Source organism: Denticeps clupeoides, chromosome 6 (genome assembly GCF_900700375.1).
Source record: "Denticeps clupeoides chromosome 6, fDenClu1.1, whole genome shotgun sequence".
NCBI classification, from domain to species: Eukaryota; Metazoa; Chordata; class Actinopteri; order Clupeiformes; family Denticipitidae; genus Denticeps; species Denticeps clupeoides.
This window is the reverse complement of record NC_041712.1, coordinates 18,526,723-18,545,874: the sequence shown is the minus strand read 5'-3', so window position 1 is coordinate 18,545,874 and position 19,152 is coordinate 18,526,723. Positions and strand designations below refer to the sequence as shown.

Sequence of the window (19,152 nt, the reverse complement as noted above, 5' to 3'; positions counted from 1 at the left end):
GCAGTGGGGCGTGTGTTGAAACGGATCCCCGGATGTGGGTCAGAGTCTGATAACGAAGGAGGGCGCGATTCGTGAGAAAGGCGGTGAGTCTGTTTGCCTTGTTCGTTTTTCCGGCTTTTATTTACTGTTCACGCGGCGCGGTTCTCCATCAGTTAAGAGTATTTGTGTATAATCGTCCGTTCTCCCTGAGAAGAAATTTTGACTTTTAATGGCTTTTTGAGTGTGAGTAGCTGACCTTTAGCATCTCCTGGCTAACTGTCTATTCCTCGGAAACTTTTCAGGAATAGACATAAGTAATTTGTTAAAATGTATCGGATATGCACCTAAACGGCATATGCAACGGGTGTTTCTGATTTAATCTGTCCTCGGCATGACTGTGTCCGCACTTTGTCATCACTGTTTGTATTTTCAATCACGGCACTGCATTAAATAGATTTTGTTGGCTGCCTGCTTATTCTGGTGTGATTTATTGCCTTGTTTTTACGTTTTTTTCCCACTATTTGCAATGTACGTTTGTATCAGTTAGATGAATAGTTGCTTAGGACAATTCCTTGTAGTTCTGCAACGTAAAACACTCCGGAACTGGGAGCTCCAGACTGGTAAGGTAAGGTGAGTTTTCTGAGCAGCTATGCTAACGCTAGCCGGCTACCGTGTCCGAAACTTTGGAAGGATGTTCAGTAGCCTGTAAACGTAAGGAATTTCCTGACCAGCGTAACGTGTGGAAGATCGGAGAACATTTTGGAAGAAGTGTGTGAATGTTGGAAAATGAGGAGGGCGAAACGGGATTGGCTAGTCGCCGAGCAAGATGCAGATCAGCACTCCTAACATTTGTAAAAAAAATAATAATAATAATAATCACACAAAGCCATTTCTACGAATATTGAGTCAATAAAATTATACTTTAGTATTCTACGTAGGTGAGTTTTTACCGTAATATATGTTAAACTACCAGTGTGTTGAGTGCAAACTGCTGCTACAGTGAATGTTGACATTTTAAAATGATGATTAATAATTTTTTCCTCCTTTCATTTAGGCGCCCCAGGCAGCATCGCACATTGATGACGTCATCATGCAGACCATAAAGTGTGTGGTGGTGGGTGACGGCGCAGTGGGCAAGACCTGCCTGCTCATCTCCTACACGACCAATGCCTTCCCTGAAGAATACATCCCCACCGTGTTTGACAATTACAGCACACAAGCCAGTGTGGATGGGCGTGCCGTCAGCCTCAACCTTTGGGACACGGCCGGCCAGGAGGAGTACGACCGACTGCGCACGCTCTCCTACCCTCAGACGCACGTTTTCATCATCTGTTTCTCCATCGGAAGCCCTTCGTCCCACGCCAATGTCCGACACAAGTGGCACCCTGAGGTATCCCACCACTGCCCTGGCGTGCCTGTGCTGCTGGTGGGCACCAAGCGAGACCTGCGCACGGACCGCGAGGCTGTGGAGAAGCTGAAGGAGCAAGGCCTCGCACCCACTACACCCCAGCAAGGCACCACCCTCGCTAGGCACATCGGAGCAGTCAAGTACCTGGAATGCTCTGCTCTCCTGCAGGAGGGCGTCAGAGAAGTGTTTGCCGAAGCCGTACGGGCTGTGTTGTATCCAGTGACCAAGAAGAACACCAAGAAATGTGTGCTGTTATAACGTGAACCATGGAGAGTGTGTCGTGGTATGAAAGGTGTGTGTGTATTTTTGCCATAAGAAGGACTGAGGGGGAGGTGGACAAGTTGACGAAGGCTCCCCACACTCAGAACCAAACTTACACCACTATATGGGACCGACTTATACAGGATAGGGCTCTGCCCCTCTGTGGGAATTTGTGCCAAATTTCTGCTTTTTTTTTATTTTTTAAATGTATCTGCGGTGCCCTTTTCTTCCTGTCGAGTTTCCTGCCTTATTCCAAACACCAAAGTCATTTCAGTTTTGTTTCATGCCCTCCATTGGATGCCAGCTCTCATTTTCCACCCACTTCCCCCTTTTTTTTTTTTCTTTTTTTTTTTGGGGTCTTATACTAGGCTGAACTATTTTTAACATGTTTGACAGTCACGTGCCTATAGCGACGTTTTGTGCTCTAAAAAGGCCTTTTTTTTTTTTTTTTTTTTTTCCCTCTTCTTTCTTTTTCCTCCCTTCTTCTCTCTTCCTCTCCCCTCCTTTAGGTAATCTGCAATGGGCCAGCCTCAGTCAGTCAGACAAAAAAAAAACCTCAGCGCCTATGGACTTGTCAGTTCCTGTTCTGTAAATCCAAGCTGCCACTTTCTATGGTTGGTTTGGGGATTTTGTGACCCGTGGCTTTGTGTAGTCCTCCTCCCATCAACACGTTCATCTGTCTTTTTCCTTTTTTTCCTCTCACTCTCTCTTGTTCTTCCTCTGAGCATAGTGTTTTCTTGCCTTAACAGTGTGTTTATTGTCCTCCTGGTGAATCTGGCTGTAGTTGCGTTTAGCTGATCACACCCAGCTCAGTCTTCGCCCACCACACACACCCAACCATGCATTCTGTCATTCACACCAGACCAATAGCGAAATATTGAAGTCTTATGTATGTAGATTTTTAAAAAATGTTTTTTGCTTTAATTATTCCTTATGTAATAATGGTCTTTTTATATTCATGGGTTGTTGATACAGTGCCTGAAGATCATGAATATGCTTGAACCTCCTGGACTTTGGTGGCCTTCCGTGTATTTTATGCAGACAGAATGAAGTATGCTCAACCCAATCCTGGTCTCTCTGGCCTCTTACTACTCTGTGCATTCTTACATAATGAGTGCCTTACTGGCATAACTGCTCCAATGTGCCCTTAGATTAGGAAATGCCTGGTGCGGAACACCCCTGTTTAACCCAGATGTTTGTGTTGTTTCTCAGGCCTTTTTTTTTTTTTTTTTAACAAATCAACTCAAGTTCTGAGCACACTATGCCTCGCAGCCTCTATGTATGCATCCTGGCTTTCTTAATAAATGCCTACGTTTGTCTAAATTTGAGATCTCTACAGCCAGTTTAAAACATGTTTTAAAGTTAGATTTTTGTTTTTTGGTACCTCAGCACTTATAGAAGAAATTCATGTAATGCATTAGCTGCAATGACAGGTTTGTAGTGATGGTTATTGGGAGTAGAGGGAACCATTAGACCGAGATGACTGTAGTGAACTTTGTGCTTCCATGGAAGTGTGGCACCATGTTGGTACCAATAAAAGGGTGTGTTCAAACATTTTTAAACCAAGTATGAATAAAGTTAAAAGTGCAATTGTTTTGTTTTTAGAATTTAATGAGTTCTTTGCCACATGTACACATGGGCATGGCAATAAAGTGCTGGCTCTGTTAGAACTGGGATGAAATGTCCACTTTTGTGAAATGCCCAAATTATCAGGTTTGTAAACATACCTATAAAATCTCAGCCATATTCCAATGTCTTTATATCTTATTTATCATTTTTGTTTATTTTGTTGAATTGTACACTGCTCAAAAAATAAAGGGAACACTTAAACAACACTGTCACTCACACTTCTGTGAAATCAAACTGTCCACTTAGTAAGCAACGCTAATAAATTTCACATGCCGTGTGCGAAAGGAATAGACAGCAATTAGGAAGACATCCCCAATAAAGTTGTGGTTCTGCAGGTGCTGACCACAGACCACAGATCAGTTCCTATGCTTTCTGGCTGATTTTCTGGTCATTTTTGAATGCTGGCGGCGCTTTCACTCTAGTGGTAGCATGAGACCGAGTCTACAACCCACACAATTGGCTCAGGTAGTGCAGCTCATCCAGGATGTTACGTCAATGCGAGCTGTTGCAAGAAGGTTCACTGTGTCTGTCAGCGTAGCATCCAGAGCATGGAGGTGCTACCAGGAGACTGTAGGAGGGCAACAATCCAGCAGCAGGACCGCAACCTCCACCTTTGTGCAAGGAGGAGCACTGCCAGAGCCCTGCAAAATGACCTCCAGCAGGCCACAAATGTGCATGCGTCTGCTCAAACGGTCAGAAACAGACTCCATGAAAGTGGTGCTTACAGCCCAACACCCTGATGCATGTCTGGAATTTACCAGAGAACAACAAGATTGGCAAATTTGCCACTGGACTCTGTGGAGAACATCTTCAACAGCCTGCAACATCCTGCAGCACGACCGGTTTGGCAGTGGGTCGGTAATGGGGTGGCCGAACAGCCCTCCATGTGCTTCCATCGATTATTTTTGTGTGATTTTTGTAGTTGTCACATTCAGCTATGTAAAGATTACTTTGGTCAGGCCTAAATATTTAATAAAAATATTTAATTCATTCAAATCTAGGAAGTCTTATTCTTGTGTTCCCTTTATTTTCTGAGCAGTGCATTTGGCAGGTTTAGCCCTGCAAGTACATCATGGTTTACACTTTGTGGTTTTAATTTTTTAATTTTTTTTTTGTCAGTAACCGAAGGCGACAGGTTATTATTCATGCTAGATTGCAGAAATAATGGCACAACTCTCACAGCAATGAAGACTAATATTAATGTACATTTGTTGTCATTTCTTTTAACGGATGGAGAACAGGGCAGCACTTTTCACTGAGGCAATAGAAGAAAGTGAGGAATTTTAAAATGTACTTTTTTTGGACGGGGGGGCTGGTAGCTGAGGCCAGAAGGTTAATGGACTGACTGGGTCCAAATCCTAGATGGTTTCAGCATGTCATTATGCCAGAGCACTGTATTTACTATTAACGTGTATGAAGATGAGTTGCATCGTTTTAAGCTTTAATATCAAAACAAAAAGCATCAGTGTGAAGATGAGTTCACGGCAGCGTGCTTCTTGCCTCAGTCTCAGTGTTGTAATCTGACGTATTGTCAATGAATCCTATGTGTTTGTCATTAGTGCAGGGAAACAAAGTTCCTCGTTGTGACTTTAAATGGGCTCTTTAATATTCACAGTGATGACAATGCTTAGCAGTTCCACTGACTTGAACAATGTATGCACTGTCTTCTTCTATTAAACAAAGGATGCATAGTTTTGCACTGCACTCATCCTGGAGGTGCACCTTATTTGTACAGAGTTAAATGTTTATGACCAGACGCTGACATTTTTTTGCCTTTAGCCCATGTCTGACTGCAGGATGGATGCTGACTGGGTATTTAGACATATATTTAAACTGAGCAGACATGAAGACATCAGTTGTCCATAAGGATCTTACCTAATAAATAAGGCCTAAAGTGAACATAATAGGAAGGTGTTTCTTACACACACACGTATCAAGAATTTCACTCACATACTCACTGATGTGACCGAAAAATTTGGTGTAAAATAATATATATATATATTTTATGACTAGAACAGCAAATGGTACCAAATGGAATCAGCACGGCCTCTTTCGGCAGCAGGAACTGCAGCGAGAATGCTTGCTGTAGTTTTAATTCTGCCCAGTAGGGGTAACACACTCGTCTATGACCAGAAGACCCAGGTTCAAATCCCATTCACTACCATTGTGTCCCTGAGCAAGACACTTTACCCTAAGTTGCTCCGGGGGGGACTGTCCCTGTAACTACTGATTGTAAGTGGCTCTGGATAAGGGCGTCTGATAAACGCTGTAAATGTAAATGTAGGCGTCGCAATGCCGAAACACGTTCTCAGAAGAGGCGGAGCTGAGAGGCGGATAAGGCGCGATGCATTTAAGGAGCTTCCGCAGCCGCTTTCTGAGCCAGCAAACCGACTCTAACGCTATTTCACAGTCCCAAGCTCCGCCTTTAGGATTAAAGCAGGAGCCAGATTTTTAAACCAGCTATATGGATGCTATTTTATGATATAAAGCTTTATTTCATATGTATTATATAAACTAAAGATAGTAAACCGCATCTGTTCCAACTTTATAAAAACAAGACTACATTTTAATTACGCAAAATACAAAAATGTTAGAACATTCAATAATTTCTTGTAAGGATTGACTCAATCACACTATACATTAGAGTATAGTGTGTATAGTGTGTTAAAGTTCCTAAATTGTGCCAATTAAAAGGATTTTAACCGATTTGAAGCCGCGTTGACACCACGTGACGTAAAGCGGAAGAAAAGCGCGAGTCGCTGTTCTTGTCGAGAAAAGATCTTAGTTGTTGATATTGCTGTGGAGGCAGCGCAATGCTTCGTCCTCAGTCTTTTTCCAAAAATAAAAATAGTACAGTTCCCTGCAGTTTGACTGTGTGATTCCCTGGGTAGCACCAGTGCCGCCGTTAGCTTTATACATCTATTCATTGCAAGCAGCGGTTTTGCTCAGTTAATGCGAATGCTAAGCTAACCGCTAATCCGTCCTGTGTGCCCATATAGGCGCATACGGTTGGAACTTGAGCTCGGGGGTTTGGGGCCTGCTGGTCATCTGAGGGGATTTCGGGTAACTATACTTGTTTATTTTTGAATTTTACCACGTTATTATCGACATAAATACCAACAAAAGTTTTACCTCAATGTTACGTTTTTTAAGTGCGCTGCCTGTATAATCATTGCATTGCTTATGCCTTATATTGCTTGTTTCTTATATCTGGAAAGTTTGGAACAGGGTGGAAATTTTGGGGGAAAACTACACAAAATGCTGTGGCTGTCAGTATGACTTTCCAATTCAGAAGATTTCTGAACTTTACAATTTGCACAGTATGAATTTGACACCTAAAGATACAGTCCTATTGAAATGCCACATCTTCATAAAGGCAGTGTCTCTTAAATGCACCTACCACTGGTTGCTTTACAGACTTTCCTGTGATTTAAGTGCTTCATCGTCAGGAGAGGTTTTCTGATTCTTTTTGCTGTTGGTGTTACATGTTGTAAATGGATTTTGTGTCACCTTGTTGCTCAGGATGTCTGACTCAGATAGTGACGAGGACCAGGATCGGCCTTTCTCTCTCACTGGCTTCCTGTTTGGCAACATCAACGAGGATGGTCAGCTGGAGGATGACACTGTGCTGGACACGGTAGGAGAATAAACATCTGAAATGGGCTGGTAGTCTAGTGGCTAACCAGTGACCAGAAGATCACTGTCACTGGTTCAAACCCCACTTATTGCCATTGTGTAATTACTGATTATAATTGTGTAATTACTGATTGCAATTGGCTTTGGATAAGAGTGTCTGAAAATGCTCACACTCTTTAAACCAAGTTCGCCTAAAAGGTGATTATTATAAATCTTCCATTCCCAGGAGTCTAAGAAACACCTAGCTGGACTGGGCTCTTTGGGTCTAGGCACACTTATTACAGAAATCACTGCAAACGAGGATGATGGCCCTGATGAGGAGAAAGATCGGGTCAGCACTGATGCAGAGGGTGAGAAGTGTAGTTTTTACACCTACTACACTTTAATCTGTATATATTTTTTGTGTAGCACGTTTGGTTAGAAACTTTCATTTGACCACACCTGTAACTGCAGTCTGTATCTTTATGGAATCCTGTAATTTTACTCCAGGTTGGGTAAAAAGCACGGACGATGCTGTGGATTACTCTGACATCAATGAGGTGGCTGAGGATGAAACTCGCAAATACAGGCAGGCTATGGGCAGCCTGCAACCAGGCAGGAGAGCAGGTGGTGCGTATGTCAGTAGGCTGCAGGTTGCCACTGATGGCCAGGCAGATGCATCAGTGTGCCTGGATGTCTGAGCACGCTCTTTGTTTCAGATGACGATGATGACTATGATGCTGACTGCGAAGACATAGATTCCAAGCTGATGCCCCCTCCTCCCCCACCGAGCCTCCCCACCCTACAGAAAAAGGAGGAGCCTCCAAGCCAGACTGCTAGTGGTGAGTAGGACTGGGTGACATGTCCAACTGTCATTGGTTAGAATTACAAAATTAACTTGGTGAAAGCCAATGGAAACTAAGTCATGAATAATGTAAAGAATATTGACTAGAATATTGTAGGTGTGCTGTTCCTCTGTCTATATACTGGCCTACATCAGTAAATAATAACATTAACGCTCATTTATTTGCTGTTTTGTCAGTAGTGGGGGATGAGGCGGATGGGATCATTCTTCCCTCCATTATTGCTCCATCTTCAGCCGTGGAGAAGGTGGACTTCAGCAGCTCATCAGACTCTGAGTCTGAGATGGATCGGCCCTCGCAGGGGTCTGGGGCAGGAGGACCCTCCATCCTCACTCTGCCCCTGGCTGGCATCATGCAGAAAGATGCGGCCAAGGCCCTTCCTGCTGTCACTGAGCTGTTTCCTGAGTTCCGGCCTGGAAAAGTATGCATGCACACAAAAATCATACAGAAAAGATTATGTAACAGTTTCTTTCTCGTTTTACTCTAATTGAATATCTCACAATATTTGGGAATTATTAGTGATACAATAACAATTAAATATTGATAATAATGATTAGCTTCTGAGCTTAGTGTATGAAAGGCACATGGCGCAGCAGAATTCTTGCATGACTCCCTCTGAATCGGCTAGAGGCCAGCTTCTGAACAGAGAACTATTATTTTAGGCCAACTGTGTCACAGGTTATTGCTGGCATTATCTTCAGACAGACAGACTAATTCCTTTCTTATGGGTGCTGGGCCAGGTCCTTCGGTTCTTGCGTCTGTTTGGGCCAGGGAAGAACATGCCCTCTGTGTGGCGCAGCGCCCGCAGGAAAAGGAAGCGAAAACAACGCGACCCGCAGCCAGGAACCCCTCCGCCCGACGGTGAGACACAGGAGGGCGCCTTGGACAAGAAATCTGGCTGGACATACGAGTATGCCCCCCCACCTGCACCTGAACAGTGCCTGTCAGATGATGAGGTTTGTCTCCACACAAATGCATGTTATATTCTGGCTTGTTTAGCCTTTCAATGGACTAGATTGTCTGTCTATTTTCTGTATTAATTTCTTTATAATGTTTAATGTGATAAGAACAGCACAGTCGCTGAGTATTTTCAAAGTCTCTCTGGATAAGGGCATCTGCCAAATGCCATAAATGTAAATGTAAAACATCTCTTTCCCTGTCTCAGATCACCATGATGGCTCCAGTAGAGTCTAAGTTTTCTCAGGTGTCAGGTGAGGGTGATAAGGTTGCAGAGTTTCGGCCGAAGGTGGCAGAGTGGCGCTATGGTCCCGCACAGCTGTGGTATGACATGCTGGGGGTCCCAGAGGATGGCAGCGGCTTCCACTATGGCTTCAAAATACGAGAGATAGGAGCAGAGGAGCCACAGCCTGAAGCTCAACCAGAAATAGAACTACAGATAGAGGTCTGTCAATTTATTCACCTACTTCTTTTTGGCTTTTCATTCTTTCTGCAGCTGGTGTTTTTCAAAGCTTGTGTTATAGTAAGTTGAGCCTTTTTTGTGTATCAGGAGGATGAGGAGCAGGAGAGACAGGGTTTGGAGAATGAGCTCTTCCTAATGGTGACTCAGTTGCAATGGGAAGATGACATCATCTGGAATGGGGAGGATGTTAAGCACAAGGGCACCAAGACCCAGCGGGCGAGTCTGGCAGGATGGTTGCCATCGAGTATGACCCGCAATGCTAATGCTTACAATGCACAGCAAGGTGAGACACATACGCACAGTTATGACTTTTAAATCACAAACAAGTGTGTGAGAATCTGTGTGTGGGTCTTCACCCTGTCCATATTTAGGCCTGACCAGAAGCAACTCTCAGCTGGTTCCACCTACACCCCCTCCAATCACCAAAACTCCATCCTTATCAGGATCCAAGAGAGACAAACACAGCCAGGACCATCAGGGTAACAGAATTTTGGACCATTTCTTCTCCACTGTTCATGGCATTCTGCAGAGACTCACATGGTCCTTGATTCTCTTCAGTACTTCATGAGGACGATTCTCAGTGGTTCTCCATATTTCCGATCGACAATGAGGCACTGGTGTATGGACGTTGGGAAGACAACATAATCTGGGATGACCAGAATATGGATCGTATGCTCTGTCCTCCCATTCTCACGCTAGACCCTAATGATGAGAACATCATCTTAGGTACAGACAGCCATGTTTCTGATCTTCCAAAAAACACAATTAGAAAATAAATAAGCAAATGACTATATGCTTATATATAGAATTGTTCTGTTTTACTGATCACAGAGATCCCAGATGAAAAGGAGGAGAGGACCTCACACTCCCCCTCCAAAGAGAATAAAAAGGAGTCTGCTCTAAAAAAGAGTCGCATCCTGCTGGGCAAGACTGGCGTCATTAAGGAAGAGCCCCAACAGGTACAGGAGACAAAACAATAAAGTTGGAACATTCTGTAGTGGTAAATACATCTTTTTTTTAATCTCTACTGTGTGTCTTGTCGCTTTGTGCCCCACACATTCAGAACATGTCCCAGCCTGAGGTGAAGGACCCCTGGAACTTGTCCAATGACGAGTTCTACTACCCCAAACAGCAAGGCCTGAGGGGCACTTTTGGAGGCAACATCATCCAGGTGAGAATAGTCTCATACAGGATCCTCAACCCTCAGGAGTTCAGCAGATTTATTTGTAGTGCCCCTTATATGTGAATGTTATATACAAATACATAAAATGTGTATATAACATGCAGTGAAATGCAATATTTAAAGATGAATAGAAAAAAAGACATTGAAGGTGGTATTAAGCAGTTTGATTAATGTAAACAATATAAACAAGTCCTGTTTAAAAGTATGTGTATGGATTGAATTAATAAGTACAGATTAAATATTGTATTTTTCTAATTCCTTAGTGCAGTCGAGTACCATCTTTTCATCTAATTCGGAATTGTTTCTTCTAAAGTGCTGTCATTCCTTGGAATTACAATATTTGACCAGACCTCTGTGTTCCTGGAGTCTATCCATTTATGAAAAATGGACAAGTAACAAGTCTCTGTGTCTCTCCAGCACTCCATCCCTGCAGTGGAACTCCGGCAGCCCTTCTTTCCCACTCACATGGGTCCGATGAAACTGAGGCAGTTCCACCGACCCACTCTGAAGAAGTACTCTTTTGGGGCTCTTTCTCAGCCTGGCCCCCACACTGTGCAGCCCCTGCTCAAACACATCAAGAAAAAGGCCAAGGTTTGTGTGTTGGTGTAAAAGTTATGGCTTCCAACCCAGGCTTAGAGTGTGTGGTGTGTATTTTTGCTTGCAAGTCTGTGGTTGTAGTTGACATGTTCCCTCCCTTTGGTAGATGCGGGAGCAGGAACGTCAGGCCTCTGGTGGAGGAGACATGTTCTTCATGCGCACATCTCAGGACCTGACTGGCAAAGATGGAGACCTTATCTTGGCTGAGTACAGTGAGGAGTACCCGCCACTCATCATGCAAGTTGGCATGGCAACCAAAATCAAGAACTACTACAAAAGGGTGAGTTGTTTTCTTAGAATCACTCTTTATTGGAAGCGGAAGTTTGACCTTATCATGGGATGTGTGTTCAACTCTGTATTTACATTTTTGTGCCCTGTAGAAGCCCGGTAAAGATCCGGGGGCGCCAGATTGTAAGTACGGAGAAACCGTGTACTGCCACACATCCCCCTTCCTCGGCTCACTTCATCCCGGACAACTACTGCAAGTCAGTAAAGCACAAAAATCGCACTTCTTCACTCACATGATTCTAATGTACCTGAATGCAATTACAATATGTGCACATTTGTTTATTTATTTATTTTTAAGGCATTTGAGAATAACTTGTTCCGAGCCCCAATTTACCTGCATAAGATGCCAGAGACCGACTTCCTGATAATACGGACACGGCAAGGCTATTACATTAGAGAGCTGGTGGATATAATGGTTGTTGGGCAAGCGTGTCCCCTGTTTGAGGTGCCAGGACCCAACTCCAAACGCGCCAACACTCACATCAGGGACTTCCTGCAAGTAAGAGATACTTGGGGCAGTGCCCAGGATGAATGTGCTGTGGTTCTTCACGCAAATAAGTGTGCTTTGGTTGTCTAATTTAGTGCATGTCTTTGTGTGCAGGTTTTTATTTACCGGTTGTTTTGGAAGAGTAAGGACCGTCCACGCAGGATTCGCATGGAAGACATAAAGAAGGCTTTCCCCTCTCACTCCGAGAGCAGCATCCGCAAGCGGCTCAAACTGTGCGCAGACTTTAAACGCACAGGTACAAGCTGTATAGTACATAGTGTGCGGTAAACAGTGTTTTATTGTTATTGTGCTGAGATGTGAAGGGATAATGTTGAGATCCTGTTGCTATTTGATCAACTATACGTCTTTCTCTGTCAGGTATGGATTCTAACTGGTGGGTGTTGAAGCCAGATTTCCGGCTTCCCACAGAGGAGGAGATCAGGGCCATGGTGTCTCCAGAGCAGTGTTGTGCCTATTACAGCATGCTGGTGGCAGAGCAAAGATTGAAGGTACACACATAAACACATTTAATACAGCACAAATAATACTGAGGGCGCACACACACACACACACACTCATTCATTCACTCACTCACACACATGCACTACTCAAAGCCAAAGTTGAATTGTTAATCTGATCTTCTTGCACCCTCTCCAAATGTATTACTAACCAAACACATGCTGACCAATAACCTGTGTTCCCAGGATGCTGGATATGGGGAGAAATCATTTTTTGCCCCAGAGGAGGAGAACGAGGAAGACTTCCAGATGAAGATTGACGATGAAGTGAGTGGTCACCTTGTCACTGACAGTCCCAGTTTAGGTTAAAATGTTACTATTAAAATACTATTATTGCCTGGTGTAAGATGTTGGCTGTGTTTCGGGGCAGGTACGGACCGCTCCTTGGAACACTACAAGGGCCTTCATTGCTGCCATGAAGGGAAAGTGTCTGCTGGAGGTGACTGGTGTAGCTGATCCCACAGGTTGCGGTGAAGGCTTCTCGTATGTCAAAGTCCCCAACAAGCCCACACAGCAGAAGGTCTGACTTTCTGTCTCTCACAAGCATATTGCATCTCATTACCATCAAAGTTGAACAAGTGGCCCTTACCTGTCTTTGACTTTTTTCCTCCTCCCTCTTAGGATGACAGAGAACCTCAGCCAGCCAAAAAGACAGTGACTGGCACAGATGCTGACTTGAGACGTCTGTCACTCAAAAATGCCAAACAGCTGCTCAGGAAATTTGGGGTTCCCGAGGAGGAGGTAACAGCATTAGATCGGAGCCTATAAAAAATGATTTACGCTGAACTAAGTTGAAAGTGATTGTCACGGCACAGCACAGCACACAGGGAAATATGTCCTCTGCTTTTAACCCATCCTGTGAGGTAGCAGTGGGCAGCCATCAACCATGCCCAGGGAGTGTGTGGGCATGGTACCTTGCTCAAAGGTACTTTTGTGGACCTTGGCAGTTTTGGATTTGAACCCGTAACCTTTTGATTACAAGTCCACTTCATTACCTGCTAGGCCACCGCAGCAGTTCATTTTACATTATGAAATCAACAGTTTGCGAACGGTATTTGTTGCACAGAGCAGTGATTTCAACATGGAACTCCAATCAACCACCGTGTTTTCTTCTAGATTAAGAAACTTTCCCGCTGGGAGGTTATAGATGTGGTGAGGACCATGTCTACAGAGCAGGCTCGCTCCGGAGAGGGACCCATGAGTAAATTTGCTCGTGGCTCCCGTTTCTCAGTGGCTGAACACCAGGAACGCTATAAGGAGGAGTGCCAGAGGATTTTTGACCTGCAGAACAAGTTAGTCTGAATCATAAAACCAAATATTAAACAGATTAAATATATCAGTATAGAAGACATGCACAGGTTAAGGTTTATTTACATTTCTCCCTTAGGGTCTTGGAATCCACTGAGGTTCTTTCAACAGACACTGACAGCAGTTCAGCGGAGGACAGCGACTTTGAGGAGATGGGCAAGAACATCGAGAACATGCTGCAGAACAAGAAGACGAGCTCCCAGCTGAGCCGTGAAAGAGAGGAGCAGGAGAGGAAGGAGCTGCAGCGCATGCTAATGGGGGAGGAGGGCGAGCGAGAGAAGAGCCGCAAGGAGCGACGCAAGGGCTTTTGTAAGTGTGTGTGTCTCTATGATGTATCTTTATTATTGTAGTGTAACCATTTGCAATCTGTCCTGCAGCGAGCTCCTTGTCAACCAGCTCCCATAAAGATGATGACGCTTCTTCGGTTACCAGTCTGAACTCCTCGGCAACAGGCCGTCGTTTGAAGATCTACAGAACATTCTGTGATGAGGACGGGAAAGAGTATGTGCGCTGTGAGACCGTTCGCAAACCAGCTGTCATTGATGCCTACTTACGTATCCGCACCACCAAGGACGATGAGTTTATGTGAGTTACGGTTACTTTGGGTTCTGCATGGTTTGCATTTACATTTACAGCATTTATCAGACGCCCTTATGAGCGACTTACAATCAGTAGTTACAGGGACAGTCCCTCCTGGAGCAATTTAGGGTTAAGTGTCTTGCTCAGGGACACAATTGTAGTAAGTGGGATTTGAACCTGGGTCTTCTGGTTCATAGGCGAGTGTGTCACCCACTAGGCTACTACCAGCTCTCTGCCCCACTATACTGTAAGTGTTATAAAGTATAATATGATAATGAATTTTTTTTAATATTTCATTTCTTCTCAGTCGTAAGTTTGCTCTGTTTGATGAGCAACATCGTGAGGAAATGAGGAAGGAGAGGAGGCGCATTCAGGAGCAGCTGCGTCGCCTCAAACGCAACCAGGAGAAAGATAAGTTCAAAGGGCCTCCTGAGAAGAAGGCCAAGAAAGTCAGAGAGAGGCCTGATCTCAAGGTGCTTTTCTCCCTATGGAAATGAGCTGTTTTCTAATACAATATTCACCACATTGTTCCTTTCTGTCATGTATTCATGAGCTTAAACAACAAAAAAATAATTAACATGGTATGGTTTTTCTGTTTATGTATAGTGCTTTTGACACCCCCCTTTCTCTCTCCAGCTGAAGTGCGGTGCCTGTGGTGCTATAGGTCACATGAGAACGAACAAGTTCTGCCCACTCTACTACCAGACCAATGCCCCACCGTCCAACCCTGTCGCCATGACGGAGGAGCAGGAGGAGGAGCTTGAGAAGACTGTCATCCACAATGACAACGAGGAGCTTATTAAGGTGGAAGGCACCAAGATTGTGCTGGGAAAGCAGCTCATTGAAAGGTACCATGAACCATGTTTTTATTTGATTGTACCGATATCAGTATTACACTCTTCTGTTACTAAGACGAAATTGTGATCACAAAATGCGTTTAATTAGTACTTCTTACCCTTAAATATTGTTTGAAAATTAAGCAAAAAGTCTTGACAATCCAAGGTTAATAAAAATGTGTTCTCTTGATTAGTGCTGATGAAGTACGCAGAAAATCTTTGGTGCTGAAATTCCCCAAACAGCAGCTCCCACCCAAGAAGAAGAGACGAGTGGGGACCACGGTCCACTGTGATTACCTCAATGTCAGTGGGCCTCTGCTCTGCCTGTGTTGTAAGAGAATACAGTGCATTTTACACATGCTTATTAATTCTTTCGTTTCATTCTGTCCTTTCTCACAGAGGCCACACAAATCAATTCACCGGCGGCGCACAGATCCTATGGTTACCCTGTCGTCAGTGCTGGAGTACATAATCAATGACATGAGGGATATGCCCAATGTAAGTTATACATAACCTAATGAAGTCAACTAACAAATATTGGCGCGTGAACACAAACAAAGAACGCAATAAAGACCCACACTATAAAGCATCACCTTTACAGGGACGCGGTTTTACATTTATGGCATTCATCAGACGCCTTATCCAGGGCGACTTACAATCAGTAGTTACAGGGACAGTTCCCCCCTGGAGCAACTCGGGGTTAAGTGTCTTGCTCAGGGACCCAATGGTAATAAATGGATGTTTGAACCTGTTACTCTGGCCTTCCAGTTAATTTTTTAAGAGGGTTTTACCCACTGAGCTACTACCACCTTGCTTATTTTATTGCAGACATACCCGTTCCACACCCCGGTGAACGCGAAGGTGGTGAAAGACTATTACAAGATCATCACACGACCCATGGACCTGCAGACGCTCAGAGAGAATGTGAGGAAGGGCATGTACCCGTCACGAGACGAATTCCGAGAGAGCGTCGAGCTCATAGTCAAGAACTGCACCACCTACAATGGTACTGCAGCCTCACCCACACGCATGTTCATACATGAGTGATGAATAAAAAAAAGAACTTAAGATTGCCTATTCTTGCATCTCAGGAGCAAAGCACTCGCTTACCCAGGTGGCCCAGACGATGCTGGACCTGTGTGATGAGAAGCTGAAGGAGGTAGATTTGCAGATAGAACCTGCTATTTTCTGTGTGTGTGTGTCTGTTGCAGATGTATATTTATTTAGTTAGTTATTTATTGACCAATCGCTTTGCAGAAGGAGGATCGTTTGGTGCGTCTAGAGAAGGCAATTAACCCACTACTGGATGATGATGATCAGGTGGCGTTTTCCTTCATCCTCGACAACATAGTCACACAGAAGATGATGGCGGTGCCAGAAGTAGGTCTTTTTGTATATTCTATCTCAATATTTTTGCAATGTTTCCTTAATTACACTGAGGTGTTTGGTTTTATGTATTTGTATGTTTCTTTAATCCCTATAGTCTTGGCCTTTCCATCATCCTGTCAATAAAAAGTTTGTTCCTGATTATTACAAAGTTATTGCCAACCCCATGGATTTGGAGAACATTCGTAAGGTGAGAGAGTTTGCTTCTCAACTTTTTCGGGATGCTAGTGTGACTTATTGAGAACTGCCACTAATGACTTGTGTTAATTCTTAGAACATTTCCAAGCACAAGTATCAGAACAGAGAAGTGTTTTTGTCGGATATCAGCCTGATCCATTTAAACAGCGTCAAATACAACGGTGAGCTCTGCTGCAATTACTCTGCTTCAAAAAAACGTAACGTGGCCTGACTATGAATTCGTCCTTCAACCAGGCCCCGACAGCCCGTACACCAGGACGGCTCTGGATATTGTAAATGTCTGTAAGCAGACCCTGGCTGAGGTGAGTGGCGTGTCTATGCGGGCTGTGTGTGTGTGTGTGTGTGTGTGTGTGTGTGTGTGTGTGGGGGGGGGCATTCATACGTGAATGGTGGAACAGGAACATCACATCATTGGGTTTGTGCGTAAATGAGCACCTCTGCATTGTGTACAGTATGATGAGCACCTGACCCAGCTGGAGAAGGACATCTCCACTGCTAAGGAGGCTGCTCTAGATGCCGCTGACCTGGAGAGCTTAGACCCCATGACACCCGGCCCATATACTCCACAGGTAAGCACGCACACACCAGAGGTTAAATAGGTCAAATATCCCTTTACCCCTTTTCTCTCATCTTCTTTTCTTTGACATCAATCCCCCCCCCGCCCCCTGCATGAAGACGCGTTGTGTGACATGACATTATCTGGACGAGGTGTCTCAGTGCTTCTACCCGCCGCGTCCTTTCTGAACATGTTTCAGAACCATCGACCTTGCAGTGTTTGTGGTTCCCCAGCCTTGTAGAACATTTGCTCTGCTGTAGTGGTTCTCATTTTTCTCTCTTCCTGCCCTGTTCTCCCTGTTCTCCCATTCTACCCGTTTCCTTCTTTTTCCTCTCTCAGCCTGCTGAGCTGTTTGACAGCAGTGCTTCTCTCAGTCTTCAGGGTGACGCTAGCCTTCTGTCAGAGGCTGTGCTCATGACCCCTTCAGAGAAAAGAGGGGGGCAGGTACACTTCTGTCCATCCCTGTCTTTCATTGAGTGGTTAATCCAAACTCCACTGGCCCATCTTCTTAAATTTCCCCATTTGTTCATCTGTCATCTTTTCTTTCTTTCATTCTCTTTATGTCCACACCTTCATCTGTCAGTCTGCTACAGGGACATCCATCCATTCACTACATTTTAAGCGACGTCCTACATTTTTCTCAGCAGCTTTCCGCTTGTTTCTTTTGCTCTTTCTTCTTAACTATCCCATATCTCTCTTTCTCATCGTTCTCCTTTGCCTTCTGTTTCTCATTTGTTTGCGGGTTTTCGTTGCAGGGTCGGCACGGTCGTGGGAGGCTCGGGGAGGAGGAGTCTGATGTGGATATTGAGGGCTTTGAGGAGGACGAGGATGGCAAACCGAAAACTCCGGCTCCGGTGCAACCTTAATTCCAGTGCTGCAGTTTTTGCCCCAGATGCGTGTGTGGGTCTGACCTCCTTTGTCCTTTGCAGGCGGAGGATGGCGATGGAGATCTGGATGATGACGAAGATGAGATGCTGTTGCCGCCACGTATGAGGATGCATGAGGATGATGATGACGATGATGATGAAGGTTCAAGTCGACCCCACCAGGCCAGCGTGCTCTACCAGGACCTTCTCATGTCTGATGGGGAGGATGATGCAAGTGAGGAGGAAGGAGACAACCCTTTCTCTTGTGAGTAAGAGTGGAGTGGGTTTTGTAAAATATTTCCATGCTGCTGGTTTACATTTTTAATGGAAACCATTTTTAAATTTTTTTTTACATTAGCAATCCAGCTTTCAGAGAGCGGAAGTGACTCAGACCGGGAGCCTCCTCCCAGGGTGCACCAAGAGAGCGCTCGGATGGGCATGGAGCATGATGAGAGCATGATGTCGTACGAGGTTGATGGACCAGACGAAGAGACGCACATGGAGGATAGCAACGTTAGGTTAGAGGAAAAAGCGCATTTCAACATACTGTATTGTAGTGTAATGGTTATCAGTTGTCATTATATAATAAATCATTTAATTAATCAGATGCATAATTTGTGTAAGTGTCATGATGTGACTGTGTCTGTTTTAGCTATGGCAGTTACGACGAAATAGACGGGCAGCAGCAGCAACAGAACTCCAGTCTGGGCAACGGAGAGGAGTATGGAGTGAGTGAGGAAGAGGACGATGAAGAGGAGGAAGAGGAGAGAGGACTGGGACGGAGGGGACCCAGTGTTCTCACTCAGGTCCAGCTCAGCGAAGACGAAGACGACAGCGAGGATTTCCATTCCATTGGAGGGGGGAGTGACATGGATTCTGACAATTAGGGGTGCTTTCACACAGAAAGCGTACCAGAGAAATTACGCTAAAACTCTCATAGCTACTTTTCTTCCAGCTAGCTGAAACAAATTAATGTACATAATTTTTTAAAGCTTCGTTCTGATGTGTGTGTGTGTGTGTACCAGACTGAGTGTATATTGGAATGTTCAGAGATGTTTGCCTCAGTCATAGATTTGTCACTCTGACATTTACAGGCAAAATAAATGTGTTTTTGTTAGAAAATATCTGTGAGTATTTTATTGCTTGTTTGGGTTGTGTTGAGCATAATCCAGTTT

The 19,152-nt window shown here is 44.4% G+C and overlaps 2 protein-coding genes across 6 annotated transcripts; both read left to right on the top strand.

The window, feature by feature from the left end:
- Window positions 1-14: 14 nt before the first annotated feature.
- On the top strand, window positions 15-2,015 carry rhogc (ras homolog gene family, member Gc). 2 transcript variants are annotated; one of them, XM_028982943.1, is made up of 3 exons: window positions 152-222; window positions 523-609; window positions 1,034-2,015. In XM_028982943.1, exon 3 carries the CDS (start codon window positions 1,070-1,072, stop codon window positions 1,643-1,645), a length of 576 nt encoding a protein of 191 aa, XP_028838776.1. In that variant the 5' UTR covers window positions 152-222; window positions 523-609; window positions 1,034-1,069; the 3' UTR covers window positions 1,646-2,015. The 2 variants fall into 2 exon arrangements, with proteins under 2 accessions (XP_028838775.1, XP_028838776.1); XM_028982942.1 differs by lacking the exons at window positions 152-222; window positions 523-609 and adding an exon at window positions 15-83.
- A 4,032-nt stretch (window positions 2,016-6,047) lies between these two features.
- taf1 (TAF1 RNA polymerase II, TATA box binding protein (TBP)-associated factor) lies at window positions 6,048-19,099 on the top strand. Of its 4 annotated transcripts, none has more exons than XM_028984320.1 (41): window positions 6,048-6,340; window positions 6,800-6,914; window positions 7,140-7,263; window positions 7,403-7,522; window positions 7,612-7,734; window positions 7,935-8,176; window positions 8,496-8,711; window positions 8,921-9,157; window positions 9,263-9,458; window positions 9,547-9,654; window positions 9,734-9,901; window positions 10,007-10,134; window positions 10,239-10,346; window positions 10,776-10,949; window positions 11,062-11,235; window positions 11,336-11,440; window positions 11,542-11,742; window positions 11,845-11,986; window positions 12,109-12,239; window positions 12,435-12,515; window positions 12,619-12,768; window positions 12,870-12,989; window positions 13,365-13,540; window positions 13,636-13,865; window positions 13,934-14,141; window positions 14,443-14,608; window positions 14,772-14,983; window positions 15,166-15,274; window positions 15,371-15,469; window positions 15,800-15,977; window positions 16,063-16,130; window positions 16,229-16,351; window positions 16,455-16,547; window positions 16,632-16,716; window positions 16,790-16,857; window positions 17,008-17,124; window positions 17,451-17,555; window positions 17,867-17,965; window positions 18,041-18,242; window positions 18,336-18,495; window positions 18,630-19,099. In XM_028984320.1, the coding sequence occupies exons 2-41, from the start codon at window positions 6,801-6,803 to the stop codon at window positions 18,862-18,864; spliced, it is 5,895 nt and encodes a 1,964-aa protein (XP_028840153.1). In that variant the 5' UTR covers window positions 6,048-6,340; window position 6,800; the 3' UTR covers window positions 18,865-19,099. The 4 variants fall into 4 exon arrangements, with proteins under 4 accessions (XP_028840153.1, XP_028840154.1, XP_028840156.1 ...); XM_028984321.1 differs by having other exon boundaries at window positions 7,938-8,176; window positions 18,630-18,864; XM_028984323.1 differs by lacking the exon at window positions 17,451-17,555 and having other exon boundaries at window positions 7,938-8,176.
- Window positions 19,100-19,152: the final 53 nt, after the last annotated feature.

Bases quoted from the DNA above. Each gene is read 5' to 3' on its own strand.
- rhogc (XM_028982942.1), top strand. From the start codon at position 1,070: ATGCAGACCATAAAGTGTGTGGTGGTGGGTGACGGCGCAGTGGGCAAG.
- taf1 (XM_028984320.1), top strand. From the start codon at position 6,801: ATGTCTGACTCAGATAGTGACGAGGACCAGGATCGGCCTTTCTCTCTC. The intron at 7,735-7,934 runs GTGAGTAGGACT...CTGTTTTGTCAG, and splicing joins TCCAAGCCAGACTGCTAGTG to TAGTGGGGGATGAGGCGGAT. The intron at 12,516-12,618 runs GTGAGTGGTCAC...GTTTCGGGGCAG, and splicing joins AGATGAAGATTGACGATGAA to GTACGGACCGCTCCTTGGAA.